The 20,778-nt window shown below is 42.9% G+C and overlaps 1 protein-coding gene across 3 annotated transcripts in view; it reads right to left on the minus strand.

The window, feature by feature from the left end:
• The window catches only part of xxylt1 (xyloside xylosyltransferase 1), a 21,498-nt gene continuing 720 nt past the window's right edge, over positions 1 to 20,778 (minus strand). Inside the window, exons 1-6 of one of the 3 annotated variants that reach the window (XM_060067903.1) lie at positions 20,629 to 20,756; positions 20,316 to 20,386; positions 19,530 to 20,114; positions 17,897 to 18,044; positions 11,538 to 11,670; positions 1,470 to 1,994 (exon numbers count right to left, since the gene is read on the minus strand). In XM_060067903.1, coding sequence (XP_059923886.1) covers positions 1,598 to 1,994; positions 11,538 to 11,670; positions 17,897 to 18,044; positions 19,530 to 20,039 — 1,188 coding nt within the window. In that variant the 5' untranslated portion in view covers positions 20,040 to 20,114; positions 20,316 to 20,386; positions 20,629 to 20,756 and the 3' untranslated portion in view covers positions 1,470 to 1,597. Of the gene's footprint in view, positions 1,995 to 11,537; positions 11,671 to 17,896; positions 18,045 to 19,529; positions 20,115 to 20,315; positions 20,757 to 20,778 lie in introns of those variants that run through there. The other 2 variants (XM_060067902.1, XM_060067904.1) reach the window with 2 other exon arrangements.

The raw sequence follows: 20,778 nt of genomic DNA on the forward strand, positions 1-20,778 counted from the left end.
TATATATATATATATATAAAAATGAGTCATCATTTATTGAAGAATAGCTTCCTCTTGCCTAGCCTTACAGGAAGCAGAGACACCGAGCACAACAAAACAAACACATTGAACAACAAGTCAATAACTGAACATTTGCCAACCGATGTGGGCGGATTTTAGAGTTTCCTGCACTGCACTATGTATGGAATCATACCACTGTATGGAATCATACTATACTCATGGAAAACGTGTTTTTGGAATGAAGACAGGAACATTGTAACGTATATCAATTGTCTAAACAATGAAATTGACAGGAGATACATACTTAAGCACTTTCCTTAAAAAATAGCACCACAGGTTTGTGGAATAAAACCAACTGAAGGCAAAAACAACGTTACATTTTCACTTCTTCAAGGATTACATATTTTCAAAAACATAACCGGTAAAAAAAAGAAAAAGGAAAGAAAATAATAAGATGAATAATGAAAGAACTTTTCAAAAAACAAAACCGGTAAAAAAAGAAAAGATAAATAATGAAAGAACTGTTACACGTACAGAAACAACAACATGAAGGGAATAAAATAAAACAGAAGTAGAGAGTCACCCTTAAAGAAGCATTGCTCAGTATGTCTTTTGCTGAGGGGCTGTTACTTGTTTCCCAAGCCGGATCTTGTATATAAACTATATATATGTATAGTATATCTCCATATATTTATTTACACATGTTTTCACAACCCTTCGTCATCAATGTCAGGAGAAAGCAAATCGATCCAGATGCTTTAAGTTACATTATATTATTAATCGTTCCCTCATTATTTCAGTCATATACTTTTCATTGGTTTAAAATGACTGGAAGAAAGAGAATTATATCAGAATCGTTATCCACCGTTTGTGTCTTCAACGCAGCATATGGAGAAGCGCTCACACTGCCATCCACCAGATGAACGGAGGCCAGAGGAACAAGAAGCTGGTCAAAGGGCAGTGTTTACTCTCTGCGCCTCGATCCGTCTCTCCGTCTGACGGGCGACCAGCCCTTGAGTGCCGGCAGTTCCACCAGACTCCTCCGGACGGTTTAGGGGGCACTGGGAGGGGGCTCAGAAGTGGGTCAGTGGACGTCGGTCAAACGTCTAACAGGCTTCCCGCGCGTCCCGAGAGTTTGTGTGCGTGTGTCTGTTTGTTCGTGCGAGTAGGTTTGTTTCGCCTCTTTTAAACTCCAAAATGGTCATGGACAATTGGACCCATGACGCCTGAAGCATTCTCTTCGGCCCGTCGTTGCTTTACACCGTGAACCCGGTCCATTTCCCTGTGCTATTTAAAGCTTGACGAGAACAGTCGAAATGGAACCGCGGCGTGGAGCTACCGTAACTAACGCCAGGCAACCGCTTGATACGACCGGAGCAGTTCAGTACACAACAAACAAGGCGTTTGTTTGGGTGAATCTGAAGTCCTTATCTAGGACAGCAGCGGTAGCTATGTCCCATCCCCCCAATCGTCATTACTTACATTCTCGAAGCGGGTTCAGACCTGATCCCACCGGCAGGTAAAGTGGAAGCACCGCGACCACCTACACCGCCGGTGGGAAACAGGCTCTCCCCTGTCAGGGGGGGCGGGTCAGACCTCAGTCGTCCGGGATGGCCGTGTTACAGTTCCCGTGGAAGATGTACACGGGGCCGTCGCAGCGGTAGTACAGCTGGAACACGTCCCCGTAGCCGTGCTCCCGCCACCAGGTGCACAGCTGCCGGTTCCAGCCGCACGCCAGGGCGTAGAAGAGCTGCGGGTGCTCCATGCCGATCATGGAGAAGAAGTCCTGGTCCCCCAGGTGGCCCCTGAAGCGGTACTGGTCCGCCAGCTTGGCCACGTTCCCGGGCTCCAGGAGCTGGTTGTAGAGGGCCGAGGCCCGCATGGCCTTCAGGTCCAGGAGCATCACGCCGCTGTTGAAGCCCGGCAGGCCGTCCGGAGGGGGTTCTCCCACCTTGGTCTTGGGGTTCTCCTTGCGGTACTGCCAGAAGGTGTGTCTGTGGGGGGGAGGCGTGGTGGTTAGGGCTCGGTGGAAGCACTGAGATTAAGAAGGAGAGCTCATGAAGGGCTGGCTCCCCTCCAGGGCTCTTTGGATATAGCGCGGCGCTTATGCTCTGGGTCTGCCCCGTTATCCCTGTGACTCAGGGGGAGAGCATAGGGTTGACATTCAAATCAATTAGCGTCGCAGTTTAAGTCAACACAAAGAAGGTTCAAGTATGAAAGAATGGGAAAGAGAACATAGAGGGGTTTCAACATGAGCATTATAAAACTCCCCAAAGTATGGTGTTAGGAATCAAGACAAATGGGAGATAAAACTGAAATAACACATTAGTTAATCATCAGTCTGCTGCTATAAGTTCCATGGTCAGTTGATAGGCTGTCAAGGACTTTTTAATTGCTGGGTTCGTTAACTGTCAGTCTGAGAGTGACTCGATTTCAAACTCAAACTTGCATTGAGCTGGGTGCTCTTTTTTTAGATTACTTGACGCAAAATTAAGGGTTTATTTCTTCATTAATTTGTTGGCCCTGGTAAATGGACTTCATTTATAAAGCTCTTTTCAGACCTGTGGCCACTCAAAACGCTTTATAGCACTGGCCTCACATTCACCCACTCATGCCCACAATCAAGACGGCAGCGTCTACCACACACGGCAGCAGTCAGCTCATGGGAGCAGTTGGGGTTAGGTGCCTTGCTCAGGGACATTTCCAACACGTGGCAAAAAATAATTATGCTTGAGAACAAATTTTTCTTTATGAAGTAAAAAGTTACAAGCTGCCGGTGCAGATTTAAATCTATGACAGGGCATGAGGACTGACCCCAATTCACCACTGCATTAAGGAGAAATGCCAAGATTTCTCCTCTGAAGATTCTGTGTTTCCACAGTAGCTATGGAATGTGAAGTATAGAGTTTGGGATTGCGGCTGGGTGTTTTCTCAGCTGGGGTTAGCCCAAGGGACCAGAGCCAGTTTGGGTTTGGTTGATGACCCAATGGGCCTCCGATAGGTCTGGTGTCCGCAACCTATAGCCTCCCTCTTCCCTCACCACCTTAATACCCTTTACAGCTACCGACAATGGATGAAGCAAACATGAATTCCTTGTTTATTTTGTGAAAAATGCACCATAGTGCATTCAGCGTGCTCAACTCATAATTCACTAGAAATGCACTGAATGGCTTTGGTCAAAAAGATAGGAACAGCCGGAATAACATGTCTAGCATTAATAATTAACCACCAGTAAGAATTTCTAAGTTAGGCCAAGTCCAGATAAAGAAACAGTATATGTCCACAACAGAGATCACTATATTACCGATCTTTGAGTTTGTTTCATTTAGCTTCAAACACTTAAAATAACTATAATTTAAACTAACCATTTTCTAAAAATATTCACATATATCCATGTTTATAAACTGAGAATTAAAGTGTCACTCTCAAACAATTGAGCTATTGAAGGCTAGAAAAAAACAACAACTTCAAGACTTTCGAAAAGGAATAGCGTGCAACCATTTGCCCTCGAGAGATTCTTGTATCAATTTGTTGAGCCAGCTGGCTTATCGCTTAATCAAATGAAAGCGTGTACGCAGTGACTGGGCTCTTGATGCAAAAATAGTTTTTGAGACCACCGCTTTGAAGATAACCCCCGGAGAGGTTTCTACGGCAGATACACTGGCGGAACGGCTCATCATCAGTGTGAGACGACCAGCCGCCTGGTCTAAACGGAGAGGTAGCAGATATACTGGCGGAATCATCAGTGTGAGAGGACCAGCGGGCTGGAGTAGTGAACAGAGAGGTTTTGACAGCAGATGTCTGGCGTTTCTGCTCATCAGTGTGAGAGGAACGGCCGTCCTGACGGGTGAACCAGTCACCAAAACCGACTTGTGGGGTTGCTTGTGTCCTTTCAGCTGTCGTACTCATGCCATCCATATGTTGACTGTACAGAGTAAAACAGCATTGGGGAGTGTGATTAGGCTTTTACTGCTATATTGCTCTCAATCCTTGTTCTCAGGAACAAACATCACAACTTTGTGTGAACACACTCGATCTGAGAAATACAGATCTGAAGGAGTAAAATATCAATCTTGTTTCCAAATACCTCTTATCCTTTCTTTAAAAGCTTTGTTTTTGTGCTCTGTGGTGTGCTTAGAGGGGGGGGGGGACCCAATCAGGTATTAGGGTTTAATTCCAACATTTGGAGTTGGGAGTGGCAGCAGAGGTAATCGTACTGAGCAATTTGCTCTGCAAGGTGCAATGAGCTGCAACTCTGAGATACATGAACGCTGCTGGAAAACGTGTTCATATCCTTCCTTTTGTTGTTGTTTTTTTGCATAGAGATTCTTGGAATCTTGACAAGAGCTAAAAGTGCTGAACCCGAAGCTCCACTCACGATGCACAAGCTCAAGACAAAGGTAGATGTCGTCCACTTCACAGAGTCTGTTATCTTGAGGGAAAGCCCGAGGATCTCTGATCGGCCTCATGCAGAGATGTTCTCCATCTCTGAACAAGTCAATGAATTAAATACGGCCCTTGCATATGAAGCAAATCACATACCCACGGCCGTGTAAAACCGGAAATAGAACTTGGATAAAAACAGCTCCAAACCCTGAGAAAACGCTGAAATATTTAGAGAGAAAGAGGTCCGAAATACATTGGCGACGCGGAAGTGGAAAAAGACAAGTTTGTATTATGGGCTTGAGTTAATGAGCAGCAATCTTGTTAAATACTATCCTCTACCTCCGTGTTGCTCCTTGGAAATATAACCAAGTTTATCTCACGGTTTATCAATGTGTTCATGATGAAAATACATCGGTGGGAAGACTTTAAAAGGAGGCGCAGTTGAAGCTCCAGACGAAGTACATGCATCTCCACTCTGAAGTTTCAACAAACCTACTAGGACAGAGTGTGTATGTGGCTGACCTATATACGCGGGGCTGCCACTTTATATATAAATAACTTGGGTGTGAATATACGATTTAATGTGCTTGTTCACATGGCTTTTATTGTGCCGACTCTTCTGTAGTAGTTTTCGCTCAGGGGATTTAAAGATCTCCACAGTCTATGTTTCTTGAGTCGCGAGTGTCTACGTGCGCCGAGACACATATTTGGATCGGGGAAGGGAAATATTTACACAGTGCGGTTTAGGACTAAGGAGCTCATGTTTAATAGACTGCCGCGGTCTGCATTCAGCACAGACCACAGCAGGACATTCAGCTATCTCTGGCAATTAGTTTGACGTTAAAGCCTCACTGTAACAGATGCTAATGATGGAGACACGGAGAGCGAGGGGATAGAGATCAGGGGGCTTTACTGGTGCTCACGTCAGCTAATTATATTTGCCATTTGGGCTAATCAGGCTCCAAAAAGAAAATTTCTTGTACCCAGAATTGTAAAAGAACTGACAATTATTTTTGATTGATATGATTTAACATAAGATGATTTAATGTGTGATTCAAGCCCCTCATTTGTCCTTGCAGCGGTTTAGTCTCCATTCTTTCCAGGGTAGCCCTGTTGCAACTCTGTTGTGCAGCAATTCCAATTTTTGTACTTTCTCCAATCTTGATTGTATGTTTAGTGTTGTCAACATCCAAAAAACGATTTTAGATAGCTTCATGTTGATAAGCAAACAACTATTAAGTGCTTTGTTGTTGCGACACATTTAGTGATAAAGCAGTAGATACAATCTTTTGTTTTTATAAGCAAGAAAAATTAAGTTAGGACACTAAATGTGGATTGTTCTGCATGTAAATATGGATTCTGCTGCATGTTCTTCCCTAATGACGGATCAGCTGTCAATATCCACCTGCCGTTAAACATAAGCAGCCCTATGCTCTGTACTGGGGCAGAATGTCTGTCCTCGACGCAACATAATACTGATAATTTAGTTCTTGGTGGAGATGTCAAACAACCAAATTGCAACGGCGGAACACCCTAATCTTGATTCCGTAACCATTTGTGACAGACTTTCATAAGCCATGACAGCCATACAAATTGTCATCTAGGACATTCTTACCAAAACCATGACTGCATCAGCTCAATCCACAGTAATATACATTCTGAAATATATAACTTTTTTTTCTCTCTAAAAAAACACTTTGTAATTGAGAACTTTGAAATCTCCCCTTAAAAAAATACACAAAATGTTCACATAGAAAATGTTCAAATAGAAAATAATTGGTAAATATGTATCCAGATGCTCTATAAAACATTTAATGAATGAAAATCAAAATCACGATCTAAATTTGATTGACTGCACAGCCCTAGTTCCATATCTTCTGGCTTTGGATGAACACAACAAACTCTTCAACCATCAGTATTTCTTAGCCGAGTTTCTGGCGGACACCAGCTTTCGCACAGTGCCAGTTCACAAGCCTTGTCCATCCGGCTGCGTGATGTTTTCCCCACGCTCCTCGCCACCCTCTCAACTGAAGTGTTTCTCTCATTTTGTGGGCACTGACAAACAGAAGCAGGGACAATCTGTGCCACTACTCCGCTAGAATCAATCCATCACTTTGTTCCAAACAGGAACTTCCTGATCTCTCACGACTGCACATAACCGTGGTGTTGTTGGTCAGGAGTCCAGCTCTGCCTGTCAACACATCCAAGACACACTGCCTCTCCTCACGGCTGTCGAGTTAAGGAAGCCTGAAACGTGTGCAACGATGACGCGTTGGAAAGTATTGCCAAATTTGCTCAACTCTAAACTATAAAGCCTTATTTGCAGTTTGGAGAGATGCTACACAAGCACAGGATTCGCATGCGATGATTAATACGCGTTTAAACTACACTGACAATGTTGTCATACGCTTCCTTGATCGCATCCGAACGTATTCTCGATGATCGGATCTTAATGAGTGCTGAATGTGCCTCGGAGGGCCTTCGCACCTGAATTCCTTTGGGATCCTTTTGTGGGAGGATCGCCCTGTCACAACACATTTTAGTAGCAAGTATGAAAGCCTTTGCTAGTGATGTTCTCCAACAGCCGGTGGAAAGATGCTGCATCGTTTCCTCTAATGAACGTTTCCGAGTGTGTTCTTTTAAATAATGCCCTGTGTATTAGCATCAAACAAGCGCAGGGAAGCGAAAATGATGCTTTCAGAAAAGCACTTCCGCATAGGTGCGTGTTGAAGCAAAGCATGGGCTCGCACGCAGACTTTTCAAGATGGATAAAGATGTCTTCTGTGTTGGGCGGATAAGTTCCTATATTTGGACTCAATTTAGACTCACAATTTCAAACAAACGTTACTTAGAAAAAGTAATTCAGCTCTCCTGATATCAGTGGGGAGACCTTTCCACCATTGTGGACCAAGGACACAAAACAATCAAGACTTATTGAGCAGCTGCTAGGGTTCCCATGTAGTGAGAGAGTAGCAACCCATTTGGCAGTCATAGAGCCTAGTGAATGGTTTGACCGTGTCCTGGATATAGGAAGGGCCAGAGCCGACCGCAGCACGGTAGGCTATTACAAGTGTCTTGAATGGGATTCGAGCAGCCGCCGGTATCCGGTGCAGTGTTACACAATGCATGTTGTCCAAGTCTTCTTTTCTGGTACATCGTTTCTCGGTATTAAGGGTTCAAAGAACAAAAAGTGAAGGAATGTCGTCCTACTTGTCAACAAATTCACATTTTCGAGAAAGCAGCAACACAAAAAATAAAAAGTTAAAAAACGTGTCCATTTTTCATCTATATTCGTCAACACAGTAATATATGACATTTTATCACGGTTACGGTTTTATTGCCACAATGCGAGTCAAGCTGAATTGGATTCTTGCCCTGGCAGTTCTCCAAAATCTCATACGCTCGTGTATTTAATTCATTGTATTTCCTCTAAGGGACAAGTTTACGGCACAAGAAGCTGTCAACTCCGACAGATGCCATGTGCAGCCTGGCACTCGGGGCGGGGGGGAGCGAGGATGCAGCGGGAGATGTGTCGTTATGGGGCAGTTTGTGGCTGATTACATTAGTGCACGCATTAGCACAAACTTGCACAAATTAGCACATATGAGCCGTCAGTGTGATGGCAGATGACTGGAATGACCAAGTAAGTACTATGAAGTTATAGTAGAACCTGCTAATGCTATGATTTAGAGAATATCTAAAGGCAAAGGTATGTCGGTCAGTGCAAAGAGACCTTTGTATTGAAAACTGTTTCACACTGCACCTTGTATTAGCCAATAATGAACATTTACTGCTGTAATAGACATTTAAATTATTTACACACACAGACCTAAACCTATCCAACAAAGCATGCCACCAAATGTCAAGTTTATTCACATCCTCTGATAAATGCAACTTCCTCAACAGCTCAATTTATTTTGATGAATCCAACAACACAAATCTTGGCCTACATTGTTGAATAGGTGAATGATACAACTATGGAAATAACTGTTCATTTCTAATATCCCATGGACTGCATAGATCCATCAACAATTGCGGGGATTAGCTGCTGTGGCACAAGAAAGGAAAAAGCCTTCATCTTCCATTTAAAAAAAAAATAATCGAGTCAGAACAAAACCCACAGGTGTGCATGAGGTAAATATACACACCGTGTTCTCTTTCGGCTAGGCAGCCCTTTAGTGAATGGCTCCTGAAGATGCAATACAGATACACAATGCGCAGGTGTGCAGCACATTGCTCGAGATGCCATGCTGCTACGGCAGGAAGATGGAACATTTGTCAGAGAATGTGGTCCATTCTACTCTGTTGTGGTCGAGTTGAGGGAACAGGAGGAGGAGGAGACGATAACAAAGACACAGAGAGGCTTGGACAGAACATGTGTTGCAGTGTCTTGTTCCATATTGCCACATATGGGTTATGGCCATCTACAGGCATCATTGACTCGGCTGGCTGGCTTTAATGGATGGGGTCATGCTCCTGAGGCTGATATATTGATATGTGCGGGGTCATGCCTTGTCATGCTTTACTACAGATACAGACTCCCGTAAGAGAGTTCAGCAGGTTAATATTAAAATTAGAGATGTCCGATATTATCGGCCCACCGATATTAGCATAAAAATGTAATATCGGTCAATATCGGTATCAGATTTTTTTTGCCTTAAAACCGATAAAATATCTATATATATTTTTTTTTATAGCTCAAATAAATGTTTTCAAAATTGTGCAGTACAGTGCACATTGTAATTGACTCATATTTGTGCATTTATTCAATTAAGGTTATTGAGTTTTAGTTAAAGAAACATACTGCTATGTTGCACATAGTTGTTCAGGTACAATGTTTTATCATTTGTGAAGTCAAGTTTGCCCTATTTGTTGTGGGCATTGTCAAGATTATCTCAGGGAGAGTGTAATCCAAACTGTTGTCTGAGACCATTAAAAATAAATAAATAAACATGGCACTTTTCCCTTAAATTAAGTTGAAGTATTTTTCTTATTTTGCACAGACAATGTTAACATTTGGAAAGCCTTGTTGCATTCAAGAATGCATCCAGTGGGGCATCACAATAACATTAAGCATGTTGTGTTAATTCCACAACAGGAGATATGTAATGTTACCTAAATTAGGTTTGAGGAAAAATAACCCAAATATCGACATCGGTATCGGCTGATATCGGAATCGAAAATTTAGAGTTGGACAATATCGCATATCGGATATCGGCAAAAAAGCCAATATCGGACATCCCTAATTAAAATAGGGAGAATCCCAATACCAGAACCAATTTATAGGAGGATATGAAGGATGCAGCTATGTTACGTCCAAGAACGCAAAAAAATAAATAAATAAGAATCAATCAAACAAAACCTTTTACGTTTTAGTGATCAAAAAAAATAATATCAATGCGGTACAAGGTTTACATTGTTCAGTTAAAGACATTGACTGGATTCGATTAACAGAGACCCTGCAGCTGTATTAAAACGTGGATGGATCCCACCCACCATACCACAGGCACAACACAGAGACTGCAATCACTAATGGGGTTGGAGGGGGGAAGCGGCCAGCAGTGGCTTAGTGATGCAAGCGACATCCAGGCGTGATGTTCTTGTGTGCCGTAACTAATGTGGAGCCACGTGAGGGTAACCGGTGTATTAAATGCACTGGTCTTACAAGATTGTATCATTGAACTCTTACAAGAGATCCGTTGGATGACACACATTTCCAATCCCTTTACTACGTCACTGTTCAGAGTGGCTTACGACACAATTAAACTGCTAGGGAAACACTGAAAAACCTCCCAGTGATTCCATTACGTAATTACATAAATGCAACTACTTAAGAAGAATTAGAAAATTATAATGTATAGTGTCATAAATATTTGGCCTGTTAAGCCCTATGAGACTGTAATGGTGATTAAGGGCTATACAAATAAAATTGAATTGAATGATGGTTTCCAATACTGAAAACCGCAGTGAATCCCTCCCATATTTTCCACAATTGTATTTTCCTCAGAAACTTTCCTTTGTTAAGGGACCAACACCTCGGGGAGGGAGTAGTTTGTTGAATGGAAACAGACCCATCACGATGATGCAAACACGTGGCAAACATGTCATGCCTTCCATTGCCCAATCACAGGGCCTGCTACATTTTATACATCTGCACCAATGCCTCAAAAAAACAAAAAAAAAGGTATGACTGCAAAAGAGAGGGGGACAGAGGGGGAGAGAAAGGGACATTAGAGGACATATGTCCCTGCCGTCACTAGGAATAATTTTTTTTCCAGTTTAACCTACCATTTTTGCTCCCCGAGGATGAAACTTGACCCTTGCGGGAAATGCAGCAATACAGACTTTCAGGGCGGCATTCACTTACACCCCAGCACTTAACACTAACTGAGCTGACCTGTAACACAGGCATTACACTGGCACTACAAATCAGTGCCTGACATAATCCCCATAAAATGCACATGTGGCATATCCGATCAAATCGTTTGAAACAGCAGGGCGAAGCATGCACATTCATGCGATCACATTTCTAGGGTACCAGTGTTTCGGTTGTCACAAAAATCCAGGGAACATGGTGTCCCATATTCACTCCCCATTGCATCAACCAGATCCCTGCTAAAAACACCTTCCTCTGCCCTGCTACTGTCCTCATCTTGACACACACACACACACACACACACACACACACACACACACACACACACACACACACACACACACACACACACACACACACACACACACACACACACACACACACACACACACACACACACACACACACACCATTTTCCAAACATACCACCTTACCACCACCATCACCAACACCACCAGTACATCTTTAGTCGAGTGGAGACTAAGAGGCTTCTGCTGATCAGTATGTGGACAAAATAAAGTCTTGATGCGTTTTTCATTACAATATCCCCATGAGATAGCCCACATTTCTGCCCAGCTGGGCAGAAATGTGGGCTATCTCGTGGGGATATCGTAATGAAAAACACATCAAGACTTTGAGATTTGTATCGTGCAAATTTGAAGATTTGCACGATACAAATCTTCAAATGAATATTTGTCTCTGCAGTCATCCGAGCCCCACACCTGACATCGACACTAGTGACGTTAAGTGGTTGACGTGGGGAAACTGTGCGTACCTGTAGACCGGCTGCATCTCCCTGGTGATGCCCAGGACTGCCCCGGGGGGAAAGTGGTCAAACTGCTTGAAGAGGTCCCTGATGTTGGTCCTGTACTTCAGGTCCAGGTCCACCTGAACGATCCGCGACAGGCCTGGAAGAAAGTGCTTCGTTATGAGACTTCCATATTCATGCCTTGCCGTTCGTTATGACACTTCTTTATTCGTGCTCTACCATTCGTTATGACACTTCTTTATTCGTGCCTTACTGTTCGTTATGACACTTCTATATTCGTGCCTTACCATTCGTTTTGACACTTCCATATTCGTGCCTTAACATTCGTTTTGACACGTCCATATTAGTGCCTTAACATTCGACCAAAAATTATGCATGCGTGGAGAAAATAAATGAAAGTAAAGTCTGCTGAATGGCATCAGTGGTTCCCATTCAAATAATTGGTGCTTGGGATACATGGGCAGATAGGAGAAAACGAGAAAAGAAAGTGTACAAAGGGCTTGCATAAAATATTTGATTTATTCAATAGTTTTGTTGCTGTATACAAAACAATTCAAGTCCTGCATGCCATATTTATTATCTTCCCCCAAACCCCCTGGCAACCAAGTGTGTACCTCAAGCCATGCCATTACCCAAACACCGTTGTTCAGTTATGATTGTACCTACCCCCATGGCTTTGAAAACAAAGCATTATGACAATACAGGTTCCCCTACTTACATCTCAAGGTAGAGTGCTTTTTCATCAATGTAGTTTTAGCCAAGACTTTCAGCTACCAAAGCGCTGCAAGAATAACCTCAAGTATGGAGTAGAATTATGTGGGAGCATTTTTTCTATCGAGATCCATTACTACCGGGGAAGAAACTTGGGGGTTTTTAGATGAAAGATGGTACTGGATTACTGAGGGGAATCAATGCACTCATTTGGATAATCCACAACCTTTTAGGAATTCCGGTGGCTTTTTACACCATTGAATGGTTACATTGGAAAGCCATGAAGAAAAGAAAGCATGAAGCATATGTTAAACAAAGAATAGCATGGTGGAGCGTTTGAGTGCTGCAAATGCTATCTTACAATCTTTGTAGACAAGTGAAAACACTAAGTATCCAGGAACTATGAACCTGTCATCTGTTCATTGTTTCATGATCATTGTTTTCCTGGTTGCCCTGGTGATGAAATGTTGGGAAATCCTTGGGACACCGGACTCGTACGCCATGGAAACAACGTGATTACTGCACTGGTGGATGGTTGCCATGTTGATTTCACATTGATGACATGAAAGTTATTGATTGGATCAGGTTTTCAGTCCCTGCCATGGTGTTGAAATAGAGCAATAGGATTCTCCTCTATGGTGTTACAGTCTCATGAAGTCAAACTACTTAACTGCGAATATGAGAGAAACTAAGCAAGTCTTACAACTAATCAAAAAATAAAGCCTTAATTAATCAAGTGGTTAGTTCCTAACTTAAAAATCTTTGTTGTCCTGACTTAAAATATGGCACGATGATGAAAACAATCTCATAATATAAAAGACAAGAGTAATAAAGTCTAGTGCAACAAAGTAAGGGGCCGGGCATCTAAAAATATTAAATACAGTCTACATCATGAATAGTGCCCTGTTGACTTTATTTATGGCAATTATGGCATTTTGAGTGAGCAAAAATTTTCGAGTTACATGATGGTGTACAATGATGGTGTACACATTTTGGCATAACGCATTGTAATTGTTGGCCTCAACTGACAAAAGTCAAAGTTGATTGTGAAATTCAAAGCGACAGGTCGGGGGCAAATGCAGGTTCTGACTGTAAAGGGCCAGACATCACACAAAACGGAGCCTATAGGGGGGGGAAGAAAAGAAAAACACAAACTTGGCCTTAACTAAGCTTGTTCAAACACTAAACCATGAGAGGTGACTGGGCTTCAGCATGGCTGGAGCGAAGGGGCTTTGAGGGAGAGACATAAATAAATCAAAATAAACTGGGCTAGCTAGCGTCAGCCAGTTCGGTCTTCCTATCCAAACAAGGAAGTGACCCGTCACAATGCCTTCATGCGCTATGCCAACAGCGTGGCGACCGGAAGAGAGTCCTCTCTGATGCCGTGGTTGTGTTCTGTTTATACTTGCTGGGCTTAGCCAGAGGTGGGGTTGTGGGAATAGGTGTTAGTCTGTTACAACATTGGGGACGGTGGCATTTATTCTATGTTGTGTTAAAGACTTAGCACGTGACCTCAGTCGTGTAGTTCACTGCTGTGAAAAGTCTTGTGCATTCCACGATCCCCTCTTTGTGACAGCTACCCTGACACCTAATAATGCTACAGGGTAGAGCTGGTGATTCCTATGAAAACGACCTTGCCGTTTCATATTTAGGGCTGATGTGGTGGCTGAACTCATTAAAGCGCAAGATGGATGGCATTCATTTCAGCATGCTAATACTTTGTTCCAACATCCAGTCATTTTCTCACAAAATTCAATGATGGAAACAGCAGAAAGGGCTTCTACCAAGAATGAATAGATCTGACCCACATACTCAACTTCCAACACCCAGTGGCCCATAACGCGGTTACATTTATTACAGCTCTTTGACCCTTTTGGAGCGGAGGGCTTTGTTAGGGATTTTAACATAGCAGTTTAATTCTTCTTTAAATCACTATCTTTGAGAAAGAAGGACATTTATATATGTTTGAATGCCGCATATGAGAGATGATTGGAACCCCACAAAGAACAGGCAAAATGAAACTATTGGAGAAAGGATCAGAACTGAATAATATTGATATTCGCTGATTGGGAGCTGGGCCAGAGACATGAAGTACACTGTACACAGAGACCTCGTGCTGAGCTGCAGGGCTGAACAGCAACCAGTGACATCGGACCCAATAGTATGGTTGTTGTTTTTCACATGGAAAAACTAGGTCAACCTCATTAAGGCCCTAACCCGAGTCAAAAGAACACATTACTCTGATAAGTTAATAGGAGAACATATGAAGATAACGAGGGGTCGTTACTATAAATGAATACAAAACCAATCATAAAGCCGTGGGAACTGGCTGAAGAAATAGTTGGCCAGAGCAGAAGCTAGGGTCTTTGACTTCCAACCAACACAATCGGTCCCAGTGTTCAGATCTACCTGTAGGACTTATCCTGTTTGCCTAGGAAATTTGAATGGCATGCATCTGCATTCATTGTAAGTCACCCTGCATATAAGCACCAAAATTACTCAATAATATACATAGCCGTAAAAATAAGCTGCATTTGTATCTTGTCACGTGATGTGCGATGACACTACACAATAGAGAATTTGAATTTGTGTAACAAAATTCTTAAGCTAGTACTTCCTCTCTCCAAATTCTGTTCCAACAATGAAACATTACGGCATCTCTGCTGTGGACTTCCTGGTTATTCCAAGTATCATTAAGGTTTGAAAGCCTGATAAAATCCCATAGCTCAAGAGTGTCAGAGTAAGATGAGAACACAGAGGAAGTGGAAGAGTATGACTGTGTAGTACTCTCTTCAACTAAAATACCAGGGGTTGTCTGGCACAGTCACTCTGGAGAGCACAGTGTATGTAGGTCATTGAAGGGAAGACTTTCATTGGATCAGAGAGCTACTTTTTAACTGTGATCAACAGGACAGTTCTATTCTTCAGGGCTTCCTTCAAGCTTCCTGTACAATAAGTGCTCGTATTAAATGTCAGAGTCCATCAGGAGAGAGAAAGGAATTTCTGAGCAGATAGGAAAAACAAAGAACTTTGGCACAGTAATGTTGGAAACATTCATTTAAAATATGTTCAGAGCTTCTGTGTAATTGTATACATCATGGTGGCAGTGCTGCAGGGTTGAGCTGGGTTGAGCTGTTTTTACCGCATGGTATTTGAGCATTGATTATCAGTGCTGGGAGACTATGTTCTTTAAGTGCATAGAGCAAGACTGAAAATCCACGATGAGATCCATTTAAGAGGAAAGGAGGAAGATGGTTGTCACGGTAGATTATTTTCACTGACGAAAGATGCAGGGGTGGAAATGTCTGCTGAACAATACATGCCAAAGGAGACACCATTGCAGCAACTTGGGAAAATGTCACACACACACACACACACACTTAGAAAAAAAAGAAATGGATTTCCCTGAATTCATTTAAAATACTTATTTTTAACATTTAATTGCTTGATAAACAGACCCTACATGACAAATCTGACCGTGACACACTCAAACCTCAAGACCCCCCCCCCCCCATCATCAGCACCAGGATGAATCCAGACGGGACACAAACATCCATGATCTTAGGATGGTTTGAAATTTTGAATTAAGGGTTGTGATGGAGGGAGCCAAGTCATTAATCCAACACCGCTAGCTCTGGGGGGTTGTGCACAAATATAGCTCTGCCTGCGCAAACAAAACTGCCTCGTGGGATTTTTTTGTCGGAAATGATTCTTATGAAATTAATTAGGAGAGCAAAGTGTTTCCATATCGCTAGCTATGCCATTGAGCCGTTTCAAAATTTGTGACAACTGAAACCTGTATCCCAGCCTCTGCCTGACTGTATTCGTCAGGAGGCCGATTGCGTCCTTTAGTTCAAACATTATTTTTGGAATAATAGGGCTAACACAACAGGCAACCCGGCAAAGTTGTTTTTAAGTGTTGCTGAGATCTGAAGGATCTATTCAAAGTAAAGGCGACACCAAAGCATTCAAGCGAAAGCAGTGGCACCTTCATCCTCCCTCAAAAAGGGACAGTTGGTTTTACACTGTTCAATTGGTTATGTCTAATGTCTAATTCCTAATTGAACAGTGTTAAGATCCGAAGAAATTGGAACAAGATGATTGGGCCATTACTTTCCATCCATTTAGTGGACATTTAGTGCTCAACCCATGCTAGACAAGCATCTTGGTTGGTTCCAAGCCAAAAATCAATTAAAGTGAATAACCAATTATTAAAAAAAAGGTAATCCTTCCACCCTCATCTGTTAAGCAATCAAGCTAACCAAATCCCAGCTACAGAAATGTTAATATGGGATGATAAAAGTGCAGTTTGGGGTAATGTACTGTAGGTTTTTCTCTAGAGAGCTTACAGGTAAATACTCATTTGGGCAGAGAACAGCTTGACCCCAGTTTGTGAAAGGGTCGGTCATATTCAAAGAATGGTAAATGGTAAATGGACTGTACTTATCTGGCGCCAGTGGCCCCTAAAAAGTGATTTTCAATATTGCCTTACATTCACCCATTCAGTCACACACACTAACCATGCAAGGCAACAGCCAGCTCGCCGGGACCAGTAAGGGGTAAGGTGTCTTGCTCAGGCACACTCAGCTAGGAGGAGCCGGGGATCGAATTAGCAACCTTCTGGTTACCAATCAACCCCTGCTCTACCTCCTGAGCCCCGTGCCTTAAGGATCAGTAAAAACAGAAAGAACCCAGAAGAAGGGCTGGAAGAAGGGAAAATAACAATCGAAACCTACGAATCCTATGACCTGCACTTCAACAGCAGCTTAGCGTGTGATGACCTAAATGGTTTGGCCCAGTTCAGCTCAATTCCCCCCCGAAAATCACATTTTCAAGTGTCCCCTCATCTGCGCAGTGAGTCAGGCTGCGTGGAAAGCCACATCATTTTCGAGTTTGCCTACGTAGTTTGGGTCGGCCGGGCAGAGGTGTCACGGAGTGAATATTGATCAGAGCCCCGGAGCCCCAATGACTTGCTCCATTGGCTGAGTGCTGCCACACGCTGCCTGTCCTCTCGAGTGTGAAAGGTGTCGGGACACGGCACCCTGAGCGACGGCGAAGCCGTGGAGCGATCAGCCATTGTGCATTGTACGGTGGCAATATTGTGGGCAGAGGCATTCATTAATTAGGAGGGATTAAACCCTTCCCACCACACTACAGGGCGGTGGCAGCACGCCACATCGGTACAGCTGACTACGCAGGAGGTTGCATCCAGCTCTGTATGTGTGTATAGCCTTTATGAGTTCTATATGTTTACAAGTCACACACATTTTCATGATTAAAGAAAAATAAATTATACGTTACTGCTAGGTGTTGCAACGATAAACCATGAACACGTGTGCAGTCCAGCAGTTATCTTTGCCATTTTTGCGACTTCATTCGCAAGAAAATAAATGCCATCCCTCAAGCTCAAATGTGAGGACTAATACGGTGCTATGGCTTGCCACATACTAGCTAAAACTGGTATGAAATCAAAGACGCATACCAATGATTTCTCCTATTTTTAGTACTGTCGAAACGCATCACAATTTATAACTAATCTTGCCTATAAACCATTTTCAATTGATTGTTTTAACTAAATCACTCTTTATGAAGACAGACCTAATTCCAATGCCAATCAGGTGATTAGTGGTTAGACTCCGAGGGAGAGCACTTACTTTGAGGCATAATGTGATGCATGGCCACAGAAAGGAAGAAGATGGCATCACTGTAGTAGGCCCCAGAGCCTGCGCTGAAGTGCTTCTGCATGGCCTCCACAATAGGGAACAGCTTGTGGGTGAGATCTACCACGTCATGGAACACCACCTGCACCAGGGATTAACACAATGGAAACAAATAGACATAAATGCTCAATCACCTCCCTGTAAACAAGTTGTACTGCCTTCAGAATTTAACACACAATGCTTCTCTCACATTGAAATGGGATGACAAAGTTCCTTGGAGGTTGTATTAAATGGAGAAAGATCACAACAGCTTAGCAAATTCTCATGATGAAATTGCTAGATTCTTAAAAAGGAGTTAAAACAAATACATAAGAGAGACGAGATAACTAGAAACACGACTGGAGAGAAAACTACTTCTACCAGGTTTTTTTCTATTCAACCTAACGTCAACCTAATGTCATTGTACACACACATAGTGCAATTACCCATTTCAACATTAAGACATCAAACCACAACCAATGAACAAGCTTATTATCAAGAGAGCTACTTTCAAGTTTATATAATCTAATAGTGTTGAAGTAACCAACTACCAACTGCTGTTCATTTGGACCGCCTGTTGACGCTGCTTTGTACGACGGGCTGTTTTGACCGAATACATTGTGCTTCATTAGTTACGCTCGAGGCATAAGAGCATGAACGCAATCGTTAGGGGGGTCATTAAACATCATAGAAATATGATATCAATCAAGTAAACTATGTTTAAAGTCATCGAGCCGTGATAGATTAAGGACATTCTGTGAAAACATAATGTCCAATATAATGATCCCACTCATTTATTATATTTATAATATATTTAGATTTGAAAGAATAATAAACTCTGTCTGAACTGAGATTGGGAAAGCAGTAGAACTGTAGTGTGACCTTGCATTATTCATTGGTGTGGGTAAGGGTATGATGTCCAGTGAGCCCTAAGGCAGTGGTCAGACTACAGATGGCCATGTTGGTTCCAACAGGTTTTTGGAGTTTGGCACTGAAACTCCAAACCACCCTGCCGTTTGAATAATTGCAAGACTCTTCCTGAATGCAATGGTTGCATCTGCCTTCTCGTTAACAGTGTTAAGCACTTTGAATTTTTTTGTTTAAAAAAAGTAAATAAGTATTTTTTATTATTCGAAAAAGAGAAAAAACCTGCTGGCCTGCACCACATTAAAATAGACTGAACCGAGAGAAGGAATCATGTTTTCTGACAGGTCAACACTGCCCCCATGTGTTTCAAAACGGAAGTAGTGGAGTCACTAATTGAATTACAAGACCGAGTGACTATCAGGATGGTCTCACGAGGCCATGCCAGGACACTCCTGGGCAAAACCACCACTGAGACCAATACCAACCAGTACACACAGCTTAATGTTGAATTCAGTCAGCATTGTGATGTAAACACTTTAATTCCTTGTTACTCCACACTCTGTCCAGTTGTTTTATAAACTTGGCTTTGACACTTGCTTCGATTTTCCTTAGGCCTCACTTGGAACAGGCCAAAGCACCTTGATAGTGCATTTTAGTCACTAAGCATCTGCTAAGCGATTAAATGCATGTTTGTACTCAATGTAGGCCCAGAACTTCTTACCTCATACTGGAACGTTGCGTCCAGCAGAACCTCCTGAAGCATCCGCTGGCCCAGTTCTTGGCTCGCTTGGTCACTCACAAAATGGAGCACCAGCACCTCTTCCTCGAGGAAGTCCCCATGCTTCACCATGGACAGCATGGCCACCCTGAACTTCTCCTGCAGGCTCCGGCTCTTGTCTATCTTGGTGAACATCATGAGAACGTGGAAGTGCGGGTCCGACAGCGAGCTTGTGTCTTCCCCTCCCTCCCCGCCGTCCTCCTCCTCGTCGTGTTCGTGGGTGTGCGGGGTGAGTCTGGTGTCCAGAGTGAGGTCAGCATCGTTCCTGTTGGCGTTGTGGCTAGCCTGGCTTTGTTTGATCCGCTTGGTTGTGCTCGAGAAGTTTTGCCTCTCTGAACCAAAGTAGTAGAAAGCTACCACAGCCAGTGCTGCAGCCAGAAGAAGGATCAACTGGTAAGATCTAAAGGTGCTGATCCTTCCCATGGTACAGACCACCACTCTCAGTATGCCCATATCTCTTCATTTAACCGGTAGACTGGCATGGGAGGCGTGTGTTAATGGGAATACATGTCCCGTCAGACGGAACTCCTGTCAAGAAAACAACAGGCTGTTGTAACACCACGATGAGGAAATATAATTCAAGGTTTTAAAACAACAGCACTTCCGAAATTTATAATGATTCTGGTTAAGCAGGTTATGTACAGCAGGGATAGTAAGTGGTTAGTCATTCAATTTGTTCATGGCTGAATCAACCGTTATGAAATCAACGCATTTTCTTTAGTTACTCACTTATGATAGATTTTGAGCTGTGCCTCTCCTTGCAGATTCTTGGCTTGCGAGGGGACGCCTTCTGTCAACATCTAATTTGAAAGCAATTATAGGTAGACGCCTTTACAACAAATGCATTACCTTCCAACATGAATGCACAAAACCATCACTATTACCACGCCAAAGAGGAACCACTGACATTCTCGCTGGTTAGCCAGCTAGCTACAAGACCAATCACCCAGTAAAGGCAACCAACGCGCTTACGTCCGTCACCCCTATTCATCCCCCCTCGCCTCAGAACTCGAAAGAACACACATTGAAGTCGTTCGCATACATGCAAAAGGAGAATATAGTGAACAACGTCCACGACTGTTTATGAAACAACGGCACGTCAAATGAAAACATGTCATTTCTTCTCCAGAAACAAAACCAAAATATTTTAACTCGAGTCGTGACCACGCCCATTTTCCGGTTCAAGATTCCG

This window comes from Gadus macrocephalus, chromosome 12 (assembly GCF_031168955.1).
Source record: "Gadus macrocephalus chromosome 12, ASM3116895v1".
In the NCBI taxonomy this organism is placed as follows: Eukaryota; Metazoa; Chordata; class Actinopteri; order Gadiformes; family Gadidae; genus Gadus; species Gadus macrocephalus.